The sequence below is a fragment of the Ahaetulla prasina genome, chromosome 1 (genome assembly GCF_028640845.1).
Source record: "Ahaetulla prasina isolate Xishuangbanna chromosome 1, ASM2864084v1, whole genome shotgun sequence".
Lineage (NCBI taxonomy): Eukaryota > Metazoa > Chordata > Lepidosauria > Squamata > Colubridae > Ahaetulla > Ahaetulla prasina.
The window spans coordinates 272,331,819-272,345,852 of NC_080539.1; the positions used below are offsets into that span (position 1 = coordinate 272,331,819).

General features: G+C 35.3%; 1 protein-coding gene across 7 annotated transcripts in view; it reads left to right on the top strand.

Annotated features, from left to right (window-relative positions):
* Positions 1-14,034, top strand: part of IPO7 (importin 7) — a 58,827-nt gene that overhangs the window by 17,508 nt on the left and 27,285 nt on the right. For all 7 annotated transcript variants that reach the window (XM_058159626.1, XM_058159635.1, XM_058159591.1 and 4 more), the window contains exons 5-16: positions 751-907; positions 1,099-1,188; positions 1,890-1,984; positions 2,106-2,190; positions 2,779-2,913; positions 3,153-3,252; positions 4,512-4,588; positions 5,518-5,634; positions 6,975-7,064; positions 9,485-9,650; positions 11,243-11,403; positions 12,302-12,430. In XM_058159626.1, the coding sequence (XP_058015609.1) occupies positions 751-907; positions 1,099-1,188; positions 1,890-1,984; positions 2,106-2,190; positions 2,779-2,913; positions 3,153-3,252; positions 4,512-4,588; positions 5,518-5,634; positions 6,975-7,064; positions 9,485-9,650; positions 11,243-11,403; positions 12,302-12,430 (1,402 nt within the window). The remainder of the gene's footprint in view (positions 1-750; positions 908-1,098; positions 1,189-1,889; positions 1,985-2,105; positions 2,191-2,778; positions 2,914-3,152; positions 3,253-4,511; positions 4,589-5,517; positions 5,635-6,974; positions 7,065-9,484; positions 9,651-11,242; positions 11,404-12,301; positions 12,431-14,034) is intronic.

Sequence of the window (14,034 nt, forward strand, 5' to 3'; positions counted from 1 at the left end):
ATTTTTGTCTATAAAAATGTTCTGTGAAGATGCTTCCTCTTTGAATTGCTTCAAAATTTTCTCCCACATTAACTTGTACTATTTTTAAAGAAATATTGTTATTAAAATTATGTCTTTTAAGAAGTATCTAAAACACTCTCAGTTAAGGAATTATGTCAGGTTATTTTAAAAGTTTGATTTTTTTGCAGCCCAGAAAGTGTGCTGAACTGAGTTGAAGTAAGTCTGATTCTAGAGACTGGCCATGTATTGCAGAAACATTTTTCTTAAAGAATATCAGCTGTAAATGAAAATATTAAAGTGTGAAGTTGTATATGCTCAAACTTTTTCTCATCCGTTAAGATACCCCTAAATTGACAGAAGGAAAATTGTTATGTGTGGGATTAGCTTAAGGTACCCATTTCATTCCTTAAATTGACACCCAATAACAATGAAAAAAATTGACCCAAACTAGTGTCTGTGCCTACAGTGGAGGCTACAAAAGAGGCATTGGACAAACTGTATTTATGTGATTGTAGTGCATATAGTTTTCTCCTTATTCTTTCCTGTCATGCATTTAAAAAGGAAAGACATACAGCAAGAACATCTTTATTTATGATAACGATGTAGATCCAGAGAAATTAACAAGGTAGAGGTTTATGCATTTCCAATGCAGTACTTTCTTTGGAAATAGGATAAAATTTCTTCATTTTTAATCAGAGATGGATCTAATAGATTGTTTTTCTAAAATCAGCTCTTAACTATTTTTCAAAGATACAAAAAACCAGAAGAGAGGACTCCATTGATAGCAGCAATGCAACATTTCTTGCCTGTTCTGAAAGATCGTTTCATCCAGCTCCTTTCTGATCCGTCTGATCAGTCTGTCCTTATCCAAAAACAGATCTTCAAAATATTTTATGCCCTTGTTCAGGTTTGTCCTTTTTACAGTTAAGTTGTTTTAATCTTGACATACTGATTGGAACAATTATATATTGATGCTTAGCCAAGAAAGTGGATAATTTAAGAAATTAAATATTGAGTGGATTTTCTCAGGTTGTTTATATCTTTGCTTAATTTATAATCATAACTCATTTTTGCTTTGCTCATAATTTTTCTTAATAGTATACATTACCCCTGGAGTTGATCAATCAGCAAAACCTAGCAGAATGGATAGAAATTTTGAAAACAGTTGTCGACCGAGATGTACCAGCTGTATGTATTTACTTTATACAGACTATGTGATTTATGTATATGACATTGTATATGAGTTGCTTGTATGACTGAGTGTACAAATAAATGATATACATAGCTGTGTTATTTTTATCTATTACGATGTAAATTTTGGAGAGTGGGATTTTAGTTACATTTATAGATTTCTGTCGCTTTTTTATAAGCATGTCCCTTGGACTTTTGAAAATTCAAAAGTAAAAGTTGCAGGCCTCTTTGTTATTTCTCTTTGTATCTTGCCATTCTAAACCTTTTGTTGAGTAAGAAAGTAAACATATTTATAGTAAGGGACAAGCATCTTATGGCCCCAATCTCCCTTTTCTCAATTTCAAGGCTCCCTTCAATAGTTAAAAACTGACAGCAAATTTTCTCACATTTTTGTGGTGGGAAACTTAAAAATTGTAATTTTAATATGATCCTAATGGTTTTTTTAAAATGCCCTAAGCTACATATATGGAACATATACAAATAAAATAAACTCTTATCCTGTAGAGATGCAAGACAAGATCTGCTGATTTTGTGACATTTCTCTGTTGATTGTAACTGTCATCCGTCCCCCATAATTTTAAAGGTGATTCCTACCCATCAAAAGATGGTTCTCCCCATTTAATTAGACTTTAAAATAAAAGGCCAGAAGCATATTACATTATAAATTAATACTATAAATTTTCATTTGGCTTCAAAAGGAAACTCTCCAGGTGGATGAAGATGATAGGCCTGAATTGCCATGGTGGAAATGTAAGAAGTGGGCACTCCACATCTTAGCCAGACTTTTTGAAAGGTAATATTTCCCCCCCTCAAGATTCATTTTTAAGTATTCTAAACGTTATCTTTTTGTTACATGTACATAATATATTACAGTGTTATTATTATTGGTTTTTTTTTTACTAATATTGCAATAGGTATGGAAGCCCTGGTAATGTTTCCAAAGAATACAATGAATTTGCTGAAGTTTTTTTAAAGGCATTCGCTGTTGGTATACAACAGGTAGGAATTTTTTTCTTTATAATTTGGGTGTGATTGAGAATTAACTGATTCTTACAATCTTTTTTTTTTTTGGTTTAAAAATTAAAAATCATTTAAACTTAAATAGAAGATGTTTGAAATAAAATCGGTAGTCTGTTTCTTTTTGCCAAATAGAATTTATTACTTCCTAGAGAACACAATTTCTTTAGTCAAAGGGATTAAATTCTGCCTTTGTTGATAAAAGAAGCATTTTAATGTTGATGTATATAATGAGTCAAATTCAAGCTCCCGGAGGCCAAATTCCTGGCATTCCAAGCAATTAGACTTTGCATACACTTTGCCATCTTTCCTTCTCTGTATGTGTCACCTTGCAGTACATAAAGCATTGCTTCATACTAAATAAGACAGTTCATTCAAGAGAATGCTGTTATATGTATCTAGCTTCTTTTTCTTTTTTCTTTCTGCCACTTCTTTCAGCAAACACTCAGTTTGCCACTGGATCACATGCTACATATTCATTCTGTCTTAGCTGTGTGAAAAGCTGCTATCTAACACATTTTGGAAAACAGCTTAAATCTTTAGAAACAACTAATCAATCCATTTCCTTAGGTTTTGCTGAAAGTGTTATATCAATATAAAGAAAAGCAGTATATGGCTCCGAGAGTTCTACAGCAGACTTTGAACTATATCAATCAAGGGGTATCACATGCAGTTACTTGGAAAAATCTGAAACCTCATATTCAAGTAAGTTGTTTTTCCTGTTTTTTTTTTTGGAATGAAGCCTGCATAGCTAAATAATAAGTTATGACTTCTTTCCCCTGAAGCTCTGCTTTAGCAGAATTTGACTTGAGTTTTAACTTGTGTTGATGAGTTTTACATTTGATTTTACTATTGACATTTCTAAATTTATTTGATATTGGAAGCCTCTCTGCCTTTTAAAAAAAATTAGAGCAGCTATAAAAACAAATAATTTTTATTTGCAGGGAATTATCCAAGATGTTATCTTCCCATTGATGTGCTATACAGATGCGGATGAAGAGCTGTGGCAGGAAGACCCTTACGAATATATACGTATGAAATTTGGTAAGTGATTCAGAACTGACTAAATTTGCAAAGTTTTCACAGCTCAGCAGTAATAGGTTCACAAATCACGATGTGTCTTATTTGGCTTGTTCGGTTTCTAACTTAATGTGATAAATACATTCAGTCATTATTTCAAATATTGTGGTTTTTAAAACATGGTTTATGTTATATTGTGATATAATTAGTAAACATTTTATCCCAGTTTTGCCAATCAAGGCTTTGCATAATATATGAAACAGATCAAGATCACAGTAGAATGCAAATGTCAGATATGTTAGAGAAATAGTTCAAAACCTATTTTCACTATTTAGATTTACTAGTAGTAGTTATGATGTCTTATATGAGGCATACAAATACTTTATGACCTTTCTTCCGTTAAGTACAATTCTTTTAACTCTGTGCTTTTTAAACCAGCAAAGCTAGTTTTTGCTACTTTGTGTATCTTTCTTGCTTTACATTGACAAGCAACTGCTCTCCAGGGTCTTTACCACCATCTGATCTTTTTATGTGAAGATGTTAAGCAACGGACCTGGAATCTTCTACATACAAAGTATAAATCCCGCCTCTTATCTTGCCAAGTATAAATGCCTATACTTATCCATCTTTTTATAGTCAATCCCTGAATTTGAACTGTTAAAATATAACATCAGCAACCCAGTTGTATGTAGGAGAATCCTACTGTATCTGGAGTTTTACTGCATGGAATTTTGCATAGAACAAAAGCCTTAGGTTTATAAAATGCTGCAGGATCAGTTTTTCCAGCTTATGTTTATTCTGTGCATTTAACTGGCTTATGGAATTTTCTAAAATGATGTTGACTTGCCAGAGAACAAAATAATTTACATTGCTTTCTCAGCATGATCCAAGAAGAGGGTTTTTGTTTTAAAAAAAAAACTTTTTCACAAATCTCTGAAATTTCAGTCAGCATGGAATAATGAATATGTCCTAGGTGAATCTTAATAAATACATTTTAGATGTTGTTGAAATAATATTAATATGCTATATGTTGCATATTATGTTGACTATTACACTGTCTAAAATGATAGAAACATTACTCATTTTTCAGCTTTGAGACATTTATTTTCATAATTTTCCAAATAGAAGTTTAAAATTTTTTAAAATGCTTTATGGAAGTTCAGAATGGAAATCTCTAATGGTTGGTGATTACAAGAATCCTTTATGTCTGATTTTGCTTTTTGTTTTGCATTAATTTCTGAATATTTCAAAAGGCAAATAATGTAAATTGTTTCTTTTAATAGATGTGTTTGAAGACTTCATTTCCCCCACAACTGCTGCACAAACGTTGTTGTTTACGGCATGTGGTAAAAGGAAAGAGGTATGTTCTATAAAGATTACCTTAAATCCCCAAAAAAGTTCTTTTTAAATCTCATATGTAGACTATTGGATACTTTACTTGGGAAGCTGCTTATAGAAGGTTTTGAAAAAGTATCTCTTGTGGGTATCATGGGCTTTTCCAGGTAGCACACTCAGCTACTTTCCATAGAAACTGTGTGACAAGCAGTTTCCAATCTGTATGCTTGCACTATATTCATTAGTTGGTGGTCAGAATATGGCACACTAGTGAAAAAATTCAGTTTTGCTGACTTTCTTTCACTACCTCCCTAACATTGAAGTCCCAGCTGATTCATGTAAGATGCAGTGGTTGTACCATTGGCATTGTTATTACTGTGTCAGGTTCTGACTCAAGCAGGACAGCCCCGAAAACTAGGAAAGGCATGTCATGAATCTTCCAACTGGGTTTCTTTATTATTCCGCATCTATGGAAAAAAATCTTGCCATTAGGCACATATTCTGAGAACTATTAAAGGGGAGCCGTCTTTACCTTCTGTCTCGCGCAAACTATTTGAACTGAGTTGCCTCTTACTCCTCTTGCCTCCTGAGAATCCAGTCCATTACATTCCCTCAGGGAGATGATGGGGCTAGATCTGTGTTCAGTATTTTTATAGCTTTAAAAAAAAATCAGAATGTGTCTTAAGGATTTTAGATTTTTGTTAATAATTAGCTCCTGCAGTCAGTAGTGTATCTTTTCACTTTAACTGAATTCCCTAAAGACAGTTTTAATCCTGGTATCTTTATTACATTCAATTTTCATGCACAATATTTAGAAAAATTAAACATAGGCAGATAATATCTTAGGAATTAGGAGTTACTCAACTCAGAATATTAGTTGAACCTTTTGATTGATTGATATAATTGTTTAATGGAATGTATCTGGGCATTTACAGTATTTAACTCTCATATTAGGTCCTGCAAAAAACAATGGGCTTTTGTTACCAAATCCTCACAGAGCCAAATGCAGATCCTCGTAAAAAAGATGGAGCATTGCATATGATTGGTTCTTTGGCTGAAATTCTTCTGAAAGTAAGTAGAATTTTGTTGATCCTTTAAATGTCTTTTAAGATTTTTCTGCCTTATTTTCACTACAGGTACTCTTTGACTTATTACTGGTTGTTTAATGATTATTTGCAATCATGATGGCCTTAGAATGTTTTTTAGGACCCTTTTTATTTTACAGTTGGCAATGGCTACAGTAACTTCAGGGTGCTCAACCTTTATACACATATTAAGATTATGTGTTGGAATATATCCAACACATAATCTTAAAATTTTTGTCTTCCTGAAACTGGTAGCGGAAGGCTTGTACTTAATTAAGCAGCTACACTTTCCAAACACCATCACATGATCAATTGGGGCATATTTTCTAATTGAAAGGAATTAATCACAGGGTGGATTTCATTTAAATCAAGTTGATTTAAATCATGATTTAAATCACTAGTAAAATGGCTTGATTTAATTTTTAAAGAGCAACTGTCATCTCTGTCCTGCAGTGGCTCCTCTGACCTGCTGTTGACTCAACGACAATCCCAATATTGCAGAATATACAGCTTCGTGCTACATAACTAAGCTCCATTTTATGCTGAATAAACTAAATTATTAATGTATCTTAAATAGAAAATTATCTTTAGATAGATTTTTACTCCAAAAGCTTTTTATTAAAATAAATTCGATAAAAATAAAAAAATCCGATTTAAATTTTAAAAATCTGATTTTTTAATTTAAAAAAAAACATCAATTTTTATCCACCCTGATTAATCGTAAGAAACAAAATGGTAAAATAGACCTAAATTAATGGTCCTAGCATGCTAAATGCATGATATCTGTATTGAATTTATACGTTTTGTGTATTTATCACTATTTTATATCTTAACAGGATAGATTATCTAAAATTGTACCTTTAAATTGTATCAGTTAATTTTGACTTTCAGACTCAGTAACAGATTTCTGCTTGAAAGAATTCTTGCATAATTAGGTTTAGGTAACTCCGTAATACATGAATCATTTACACCAGGGCTGTCAAACTCGCTCCCATCGGGCCAATGCGTCACGCGCTGGCTACACCCAGTTTAACAAAGGGGAAAAATGTGATATGTTACATGATGACGCCATGATGATGCAAATTTGACACTCCTGATTTACACTGTGTTTGCTTTATTTCAATAATTTAGGTAAAAGTTTCTTATTTGTGATGTACTGTTTTGGCCAAAGTCAGTATTAGTACTTTATTATGTATTAGTTTAGCAACTATTTAGCCCAGTTACTAACGTTAATAGGATAGAAAAAAATCAAAATATCCTTTTGAGAAGTTAGTTATATATGTAAAAAAAGAAACTCATCTACTTTTTGGAAAAATGTTTCAACAGAAGAAGATATACAAAGATCAGATGGAGTACATGTTGCAGAATCATGTGTTTCCTCTCTTCAGTAGTGAGCTGGGCTACATGAGAGCAAGGGTAAGTACAAAACTGGATCCAGGCTTCTGGAAGTTTCTACAATGTAAAGGAACACAAAGTTCCCTTAGTCTTACAAAAGTTGCAATGTGTAGTGATGGGAAATAGATGATTCTGATAAGCAATTTGATAATATATTTATTACATGTATTTGTACCATACCTCATTCAGGGATCCTAGAAGTTATACATATCATAAAATACAATATGTAGCATCTTGCAACTCCTTCCCCCAAACATTTGCCTTCAGTTAAGTAGTGCTGTCTATTTTGAAGGTCCTCTGAAAAAAACATTTCCTTCACAGCTTTCCAGAATGTAAATGTATTTGTGGAGTGTGTGTATATACAGACTATATCCATTGAATGTTAAATAGGGAATCTATGGCATGTCTTTCTGGCCAACACATGTGGGCAGATTTTATTTGGAGCAGATAATCCTGCAGGTATAATGTAGAATACTTGCTCAGTGTTGATATTACAGATAGTCTTCAGGTTATGATCCTAATTGAGACTGGAATTTCCATCTCTAAGCAAAGTGGTCATTAAGCAAAACATCACATGGTTGCACTGCTTAGCAATGGAAGTTCTGGCAGTCCCAGTTAAAGTCATTAAATGAGAACTTCTTGCAGCCACGACTTTTGGCCTCCTGTCAGCTTCCCCATTGGCTTTATTTGTCAGGAGCTGCCAGGGAAAGTTGAAAATAGCAATCATGCTTTCTGTCTCTCCAAAGCTCCCACCCTGATGCACGCCATTCCCAACTTGGCCCTTCTGAACCCCAAGCCTTGGTTCTTGCAGGGGATAATTTCAGGGCCACTAAGCCAGAAGATGCTGACTCATTTCTGCCCTGCACAACTCCTCCCCTTCTGCCTTCCCAGTCTGCTTTTTTGGCCATCTTGCAGAGCATGGCTGAGACTAAGAGGCTGCTTTATTCTGCTGTCACCACATGGGGGAAATTGAAGTGGAAGCAGTTGGCGTAGGGCAGGAGAATATGATCCGCAAATGTTGTGACAGTTATAAATGCGGTCCAGTTACCAAGCACCAAAATGTTGGTTAAGATGGTAAACTTCCATGACTGGAATGGATTTGAGCCTTCATGTCCCTGACCTACATCTTAAATATTACATCATGCTTGCTGACTATGGGATACTGTGGAACTCAAGGTTATAAATCAATTTTTTCCAGCACCATTGTTATTTCAAACAATTACTGAATGAATGGTCATAACCAGAGGATACCTGTAGACAGCAATTCGTGATAGCTATAACTTCCAAATTGACATCAAAGGCAGTCCAGTGTGGGGTTGCATTGCAATAATATAAATGCAAGGTTACAGGGACATGACTTTAATCTTGCTAAAGCCTCTTGGTCCAGAACTACAGTCAGAATTTTTGAGTTCCATAAAATCCCATCATCGGCCAGCATGATGTAATACTTAAAGTATAGGTCCAGGGAGATGAAGACTCAAATCCATTCCAGTCATGGAAGTTTACCATCTAAATTTGGACAGCCAGTCACTCTCAATTCAGTCTCATGACTGGAGATAAATGGAGATACTGCTTTGGGCTTTTAAAAAAAAGGTGAGATATACTGTATATTTAAACCAACAAACACATTTATTAATAGTAAACTCATTCTTAAGTTGCAAGGGCTGTTTTCAAAGGAAGTAGACAAATGTAACTGGCCTGCCCGCTGCTTCCAGATGACATTGGTTTCCTGTTAAAATAATTTCATTAGCTTTAATAACATTTTTCTATAACAAGGTTCTGTAATCTGTATTTACTGTATATAGCAAATATTACAGAACATTTCAATATTATCTAATTTTGTCTCCTGTAACAATTGTAGAATAATATTTTGGGTACCAAGAAAAATAGTTTTCTCTTCTATAAGGATTATAGAATAAGATTTTTAGTATCAAGCAAGTTAGTATATAAATTACATACTAAATCTTTTTGCTACTATAAAACCATAGTATAATGAATGTTATAAAATGTTATAAAAAATGAGACGGCTCTTAATGCACAATACTACCACAAAGGATATTGCTGAATTTTTTTAGGAACTTACAAAACTGATTGTGTAACCCTATCCCTGCTAAAAAAATAAATAAGTGGGTTAAAGTAGCTGTAATTAGCAGTATGGTACACTTGCATTCTTTATTCCATCTCATGTACAGTCTGCAACCTTAGGACAAATAGCAATTGTAATATTGATCTTGGCTGTCTGAAGACAAGTTTATCATTAACTAATCTACAAATTCTCAAAAATCACAGTGGGAAGGGAAAGAAAAAAGATCATCCAATGTGCTTGAAGCATTATATTTTTGCAGTTTTGACAGTTAATCCATGGAATAATTATATGTATGTAGAGTAATATGCATGTTGACCATAATTAAATATGTTTTACTGCATACCAACTTTACCAGGCTTGCTGGGTTCTCCATTATTTTTGTGAAGTTAAATTTAAGAGTGACCAGAACCTTCAGACAGCACTGGAGTTAACAAGAAGATGCCTGATTGATGATAGAGAAATGCCTGTTAAAGTGGAAGCTGCCATTGCATTGCAAGTTTTGATTAGTAATCAAGAGAGAGGTACATTTTCTTCTTTGTAAAGGAGCTGAAAATTTGGAAATAAATTAAAAGCAAATGTGAAATAATTTGTCAGCTCAAAATTTCATTGCATGTAGTTATCTAAACAAAAAAAGAAAAATAGCCAGACTTGTGATAAATCAGTATAGAATGTATCAATTATAATCAGCTATATTTATTTCTCTGTTGATTGTTTTATTATATAAATGCAAGTCACCACTTTACTTTAAATTATTCTAAAAGAAAATTATACCCTGTCTAGTTGCAATTGTTAGAAGAAGCCAAATTCATACCTAGGTTATTTTCTCTCAGTATGTACACCAAGAGCTTACGCACTGAAGACAAATTCTTTGTGTGTCCAATCACACTTGGCAAATAAAGAATTCTATTCTACTCTACTCTACTCTACTCTACTCCACTCCACTCCACTCCCCCCATTTTCTATTTCTATTATTTCCATTTCTATTTTCTCATTTTTTAGAAAAATGTATTTAGAAAGAGGTGTATCTCTACCTCTATAAAATTCTTTTCCTGTTTGGATTTTTTGCACAAATATATAATGTAGTTTGCAAAAGATAAACACTTATTATAGATATTGTCTTTGAAGAGTTATTCTTGTGGACACTTATGCAAATGCAACAAAGCCTGGGATAGAATTCTCAGGGTCTGCTTAATTAGTTAGGCTTTTTTCCTGCTATCTTTTTTTAGAGAAGGGGGGAATGATGAGTCATTGGAAAAAAGTAAGCATGTAATTTATTCTGAGGGTTTTAAAGTGAAAAATTATCACGAAGTCTAGCAGACCTAGTTGTTAACATGAAGGTTGTAACAGTAAAATCTTTTTATAAAGGTAGTCCGAGACTTAGAACAATTTGCTTAGTGACTGTTTGAAGTTACAACAGCACTGAAAAAATTGACTTATGACCATTTTTCACACTTAGGACCATCGCAGCATCCCCACGGTCATGTGATTTACATTCAGATGCTTGGTAACTGGTTCATATTTATGACAGTTACAGTGTCCCAGGGTCATGTGATTATCTTTTATGACCCAACAAGCAAAGTCAATGGAGAAACCAGATTCACTTAACAACCATGTTACCATTTTCTTGTCACACTAAGGGAAGATCAGAAGATAGTGTCCTGTTTTTAGCTATCATTCTTGCATTTTATATGACTGAGGTGCATGCTGGAAGGATATGAATTTGTGACTTCTTATTTAGTCTGTTGGAGCCATTTGAATGCTGACCTTGAAGGTTGGAGCATCTTACAGCCAGGAAAGGGGAGAATTTTTAGGAAAACAGACCCATGGGTGCAGACTGAGAAGGAAGAATGAGCCAGGACTGTGCCTCCTCTTTCCATATAAGGGAGAAATAAATACAAATATTCAGGGAGGAGCATAGGGAAGCCATGGAATTTTGCAGATTGTGTACGAATGAAATATTTATTCAAAATAAAGTCAGCCAGCAAAATTAATTAAATAATAATTGAAAGGCTCTTTTTCAGACCATATTTTTAAAAAACAAATAAATGCTTAAGTCATTCAGGTTTTTTTAATGATCATGAAAAAGTAATGTTTATTCTTGCTTCCTCTGCAGCTAAAGAATATATAACACCATTCATTAGACCTGTAATGCAGGCCCTTCTTCACATAATTAGAGAAACTGAGAATGATGATCTTACCAATGTAATTCAAAAGATGATCTGTGAATATAGCGAAGAAGTTACTCCTATAGCAGTTGAGATGACGCAGCACTTGGTAAGTCTGGGCCCAGTACATTTTTATTTTTTGTTTATTTATTAGATATATTTGCTGCCCATCTCATCTGTTATAGTGTTTTCATTGGTTTTCATTGGTTTCATTGTCTCTCCAGACGTTTTCTAAATATTTGTGTAGGATGTTAGCTGTGTAGGATGAGCCACAGTGGCGCAGTGGTTAGAGTGCAGTACTGCAGGCTACTTCTGCTGACTGCCGGCTGCCCGCAATTTGGCAGTTTAAATCTCACCAGGCTCAAGTTTGACTCAGCCTTCCATCCTTTCGAGGTGGGTAAAATGAGGACCCAGATTGTTGGGGGCTCTGTAAACTGCTTAGAGAGGGCTGTAAAGCACTGTGAAGGGGTATATAAGTCTAAGTGCTATTGCTAGCTAAAGTTTGATACCCAGGGATAATTGGTATGTTTACACTCTGGTAAACTTGTGTTTGTGGTTAAGTGCAACATATGTATCCAATAACACAGAATAACGAAAGTATCAAAAAGTACTCTTTTGAAATACTAGAAAATATGTGAATTCATTTTTCTGCTTTCATTTGAGATCACCTACAGTAAATTGGGAAAGAAAGATAGGTGCTTCGCTAATGACAGTGCTCTGTTGAGTGTCTGTTTTGAATGGTTTGCAAAGACATGCTACCTCAATAACTCCCGATGAGGCACAAAACACAAACCTCACATCAACCTTTTAGTCCCCTGAGCCCGAAGAAAACAAAATCCAATTCTCTTGATTATAGTTTGTCCTTCTCACACAGCCATATTTATTTATTTATAATGTAAATATGCATACATTCTTGGAAACATAGTCAGATTTCTTTACTCCTGGTTCTTTACTATCTGTTTCTCAAACTGTATAACTTTTAGTTGAGATTTTTTGTGTGTTTTTAGGCAATGACTTTTAACCAGGTGATTCAGACAGGACCAGATGAAGAAGGCAGTGATGATAAAGCAGTAACAGCTATGGGTATCTTGAATACTATTGATACACTTCTTAGTGTAGTTGAAGATCACAAAGAGGTAAGGATTTTTGTGGTTATTTGCAATTGTATCCCCCCCCCCTTTCCTATTTTAGTAGGATGCTCTTTGGGGGAAGATAACACTATTTTGTTGATCTGTGACAAGTTTTTGCTGGACAATTAAGTAGCAGCCTAAGCTTATGAAACAAAAATTTGATTCTGTATTTTTTAAAAAAGAAACCTGCATCTAGTAGTGATGAAATGAACAGAGAATTTCAGAACTGGTATCATTTCCAATACAAGTAAAATTGCTACTTGCACAGAATTTGATTGGGAGCATTAAGTCATAAAATACATAAGCTATACAAATTCCTTTTCAATTACTTATGTATTTACCCACTTTGGATTGATCTTATGGGAGCTCTTTTTAATTGGTTTAAATTTTATTCATTTATTTGGAACTGTTTGCAAACTGCCTTAACTTGACTGCTTTATTTATTTATTTATTTATTTATTTATTTATTTATTTATTTATTTATTTATTTATTTATTTATTTATTTCGATTTTTATACCGCCCTTCTCCCGAAGGACTCAGGGCGGTGTACAGCCAAGTAAAATTCAATATATAAACATTAAGAGAAATTAAAAAGCATATTATAATGTGGCCGAAATTTTAAAACAATTTAAAATCTTAAAATATAAATAACCCCAATAAAATTTCAGTCCAGTCCCGCTTGAATAAATAGGTGCGTTTTCAGCTCACGGCGAAAGGTCCGAAGATCAGGCACTTGACGTAAACCAGGGGGAAGTTCATTCCAAAGCGTAGGAGCTCCAACAGAGAAGGCCCTTCCCCTGGGGGCCGCCAACCGACATTGCTTGGCGGACGGCACCCTGAGAAGGCCCTCTCTGTGTGAGCGTACGGGTCGGTGGGAGGCAAAAGGTAACAGCAGGCGGTCCCGTAAGTACCCGGGTCCTAAGCCATGGAGCGCTTTAAAGGTGGTAACCAGAATCTTGAAGCGCACCCGAAAGACCACAGGAAGCCAGTGCAAACTGCGCAGGATTGGTGTTACATGGGAGCAACGAGTTGCTCCCACTATTACCCGTGCAGCTGCATTCTGGACTAACTGCAGCCTCCGGGTGCACTTCAAGGGCAGCCCCATGTAGAGAGCATTGCAATAGTCCAAGCGGGAAGTGACAAGGGCATGAGTGACCGTGCATAAGGCATCCCGGTCAAGGAAGGGGCGCAACTGGCGCACCAAGCGTACTTGGTGGAAGGCCCTCTTGGAGACGGCCGCCAAATGATCGTCAAACGACAGCCGCCCATCCAAGAGGACACCCAAGTTGCGCACCCTCTCCGTTGGGGCCAATAACTCGCCCCCCACAGCCAGCTGCGGCTGCAGCTGACTGTACCGGGGTGCCGGCATCCACAGCCACTCCGTCTTGGAGGGATTGAGCTTGAGTCTGTTTCTCCCCATCCAGACCCGTACGGCTTCCAGACACCGGGACAGCACTTCGACAGCTTCGTTGGGGTGGTCCGGGGTGGAAAAGTACAGCTGAGTGTCATCAGCGTACAGATGATAACTCACCCCGAAACCACTGATGACCTCACCCAGCGGCTTCATGTAGATGTTGAACAGGAGGGGCGAGAGAATCGACCCCTGAGG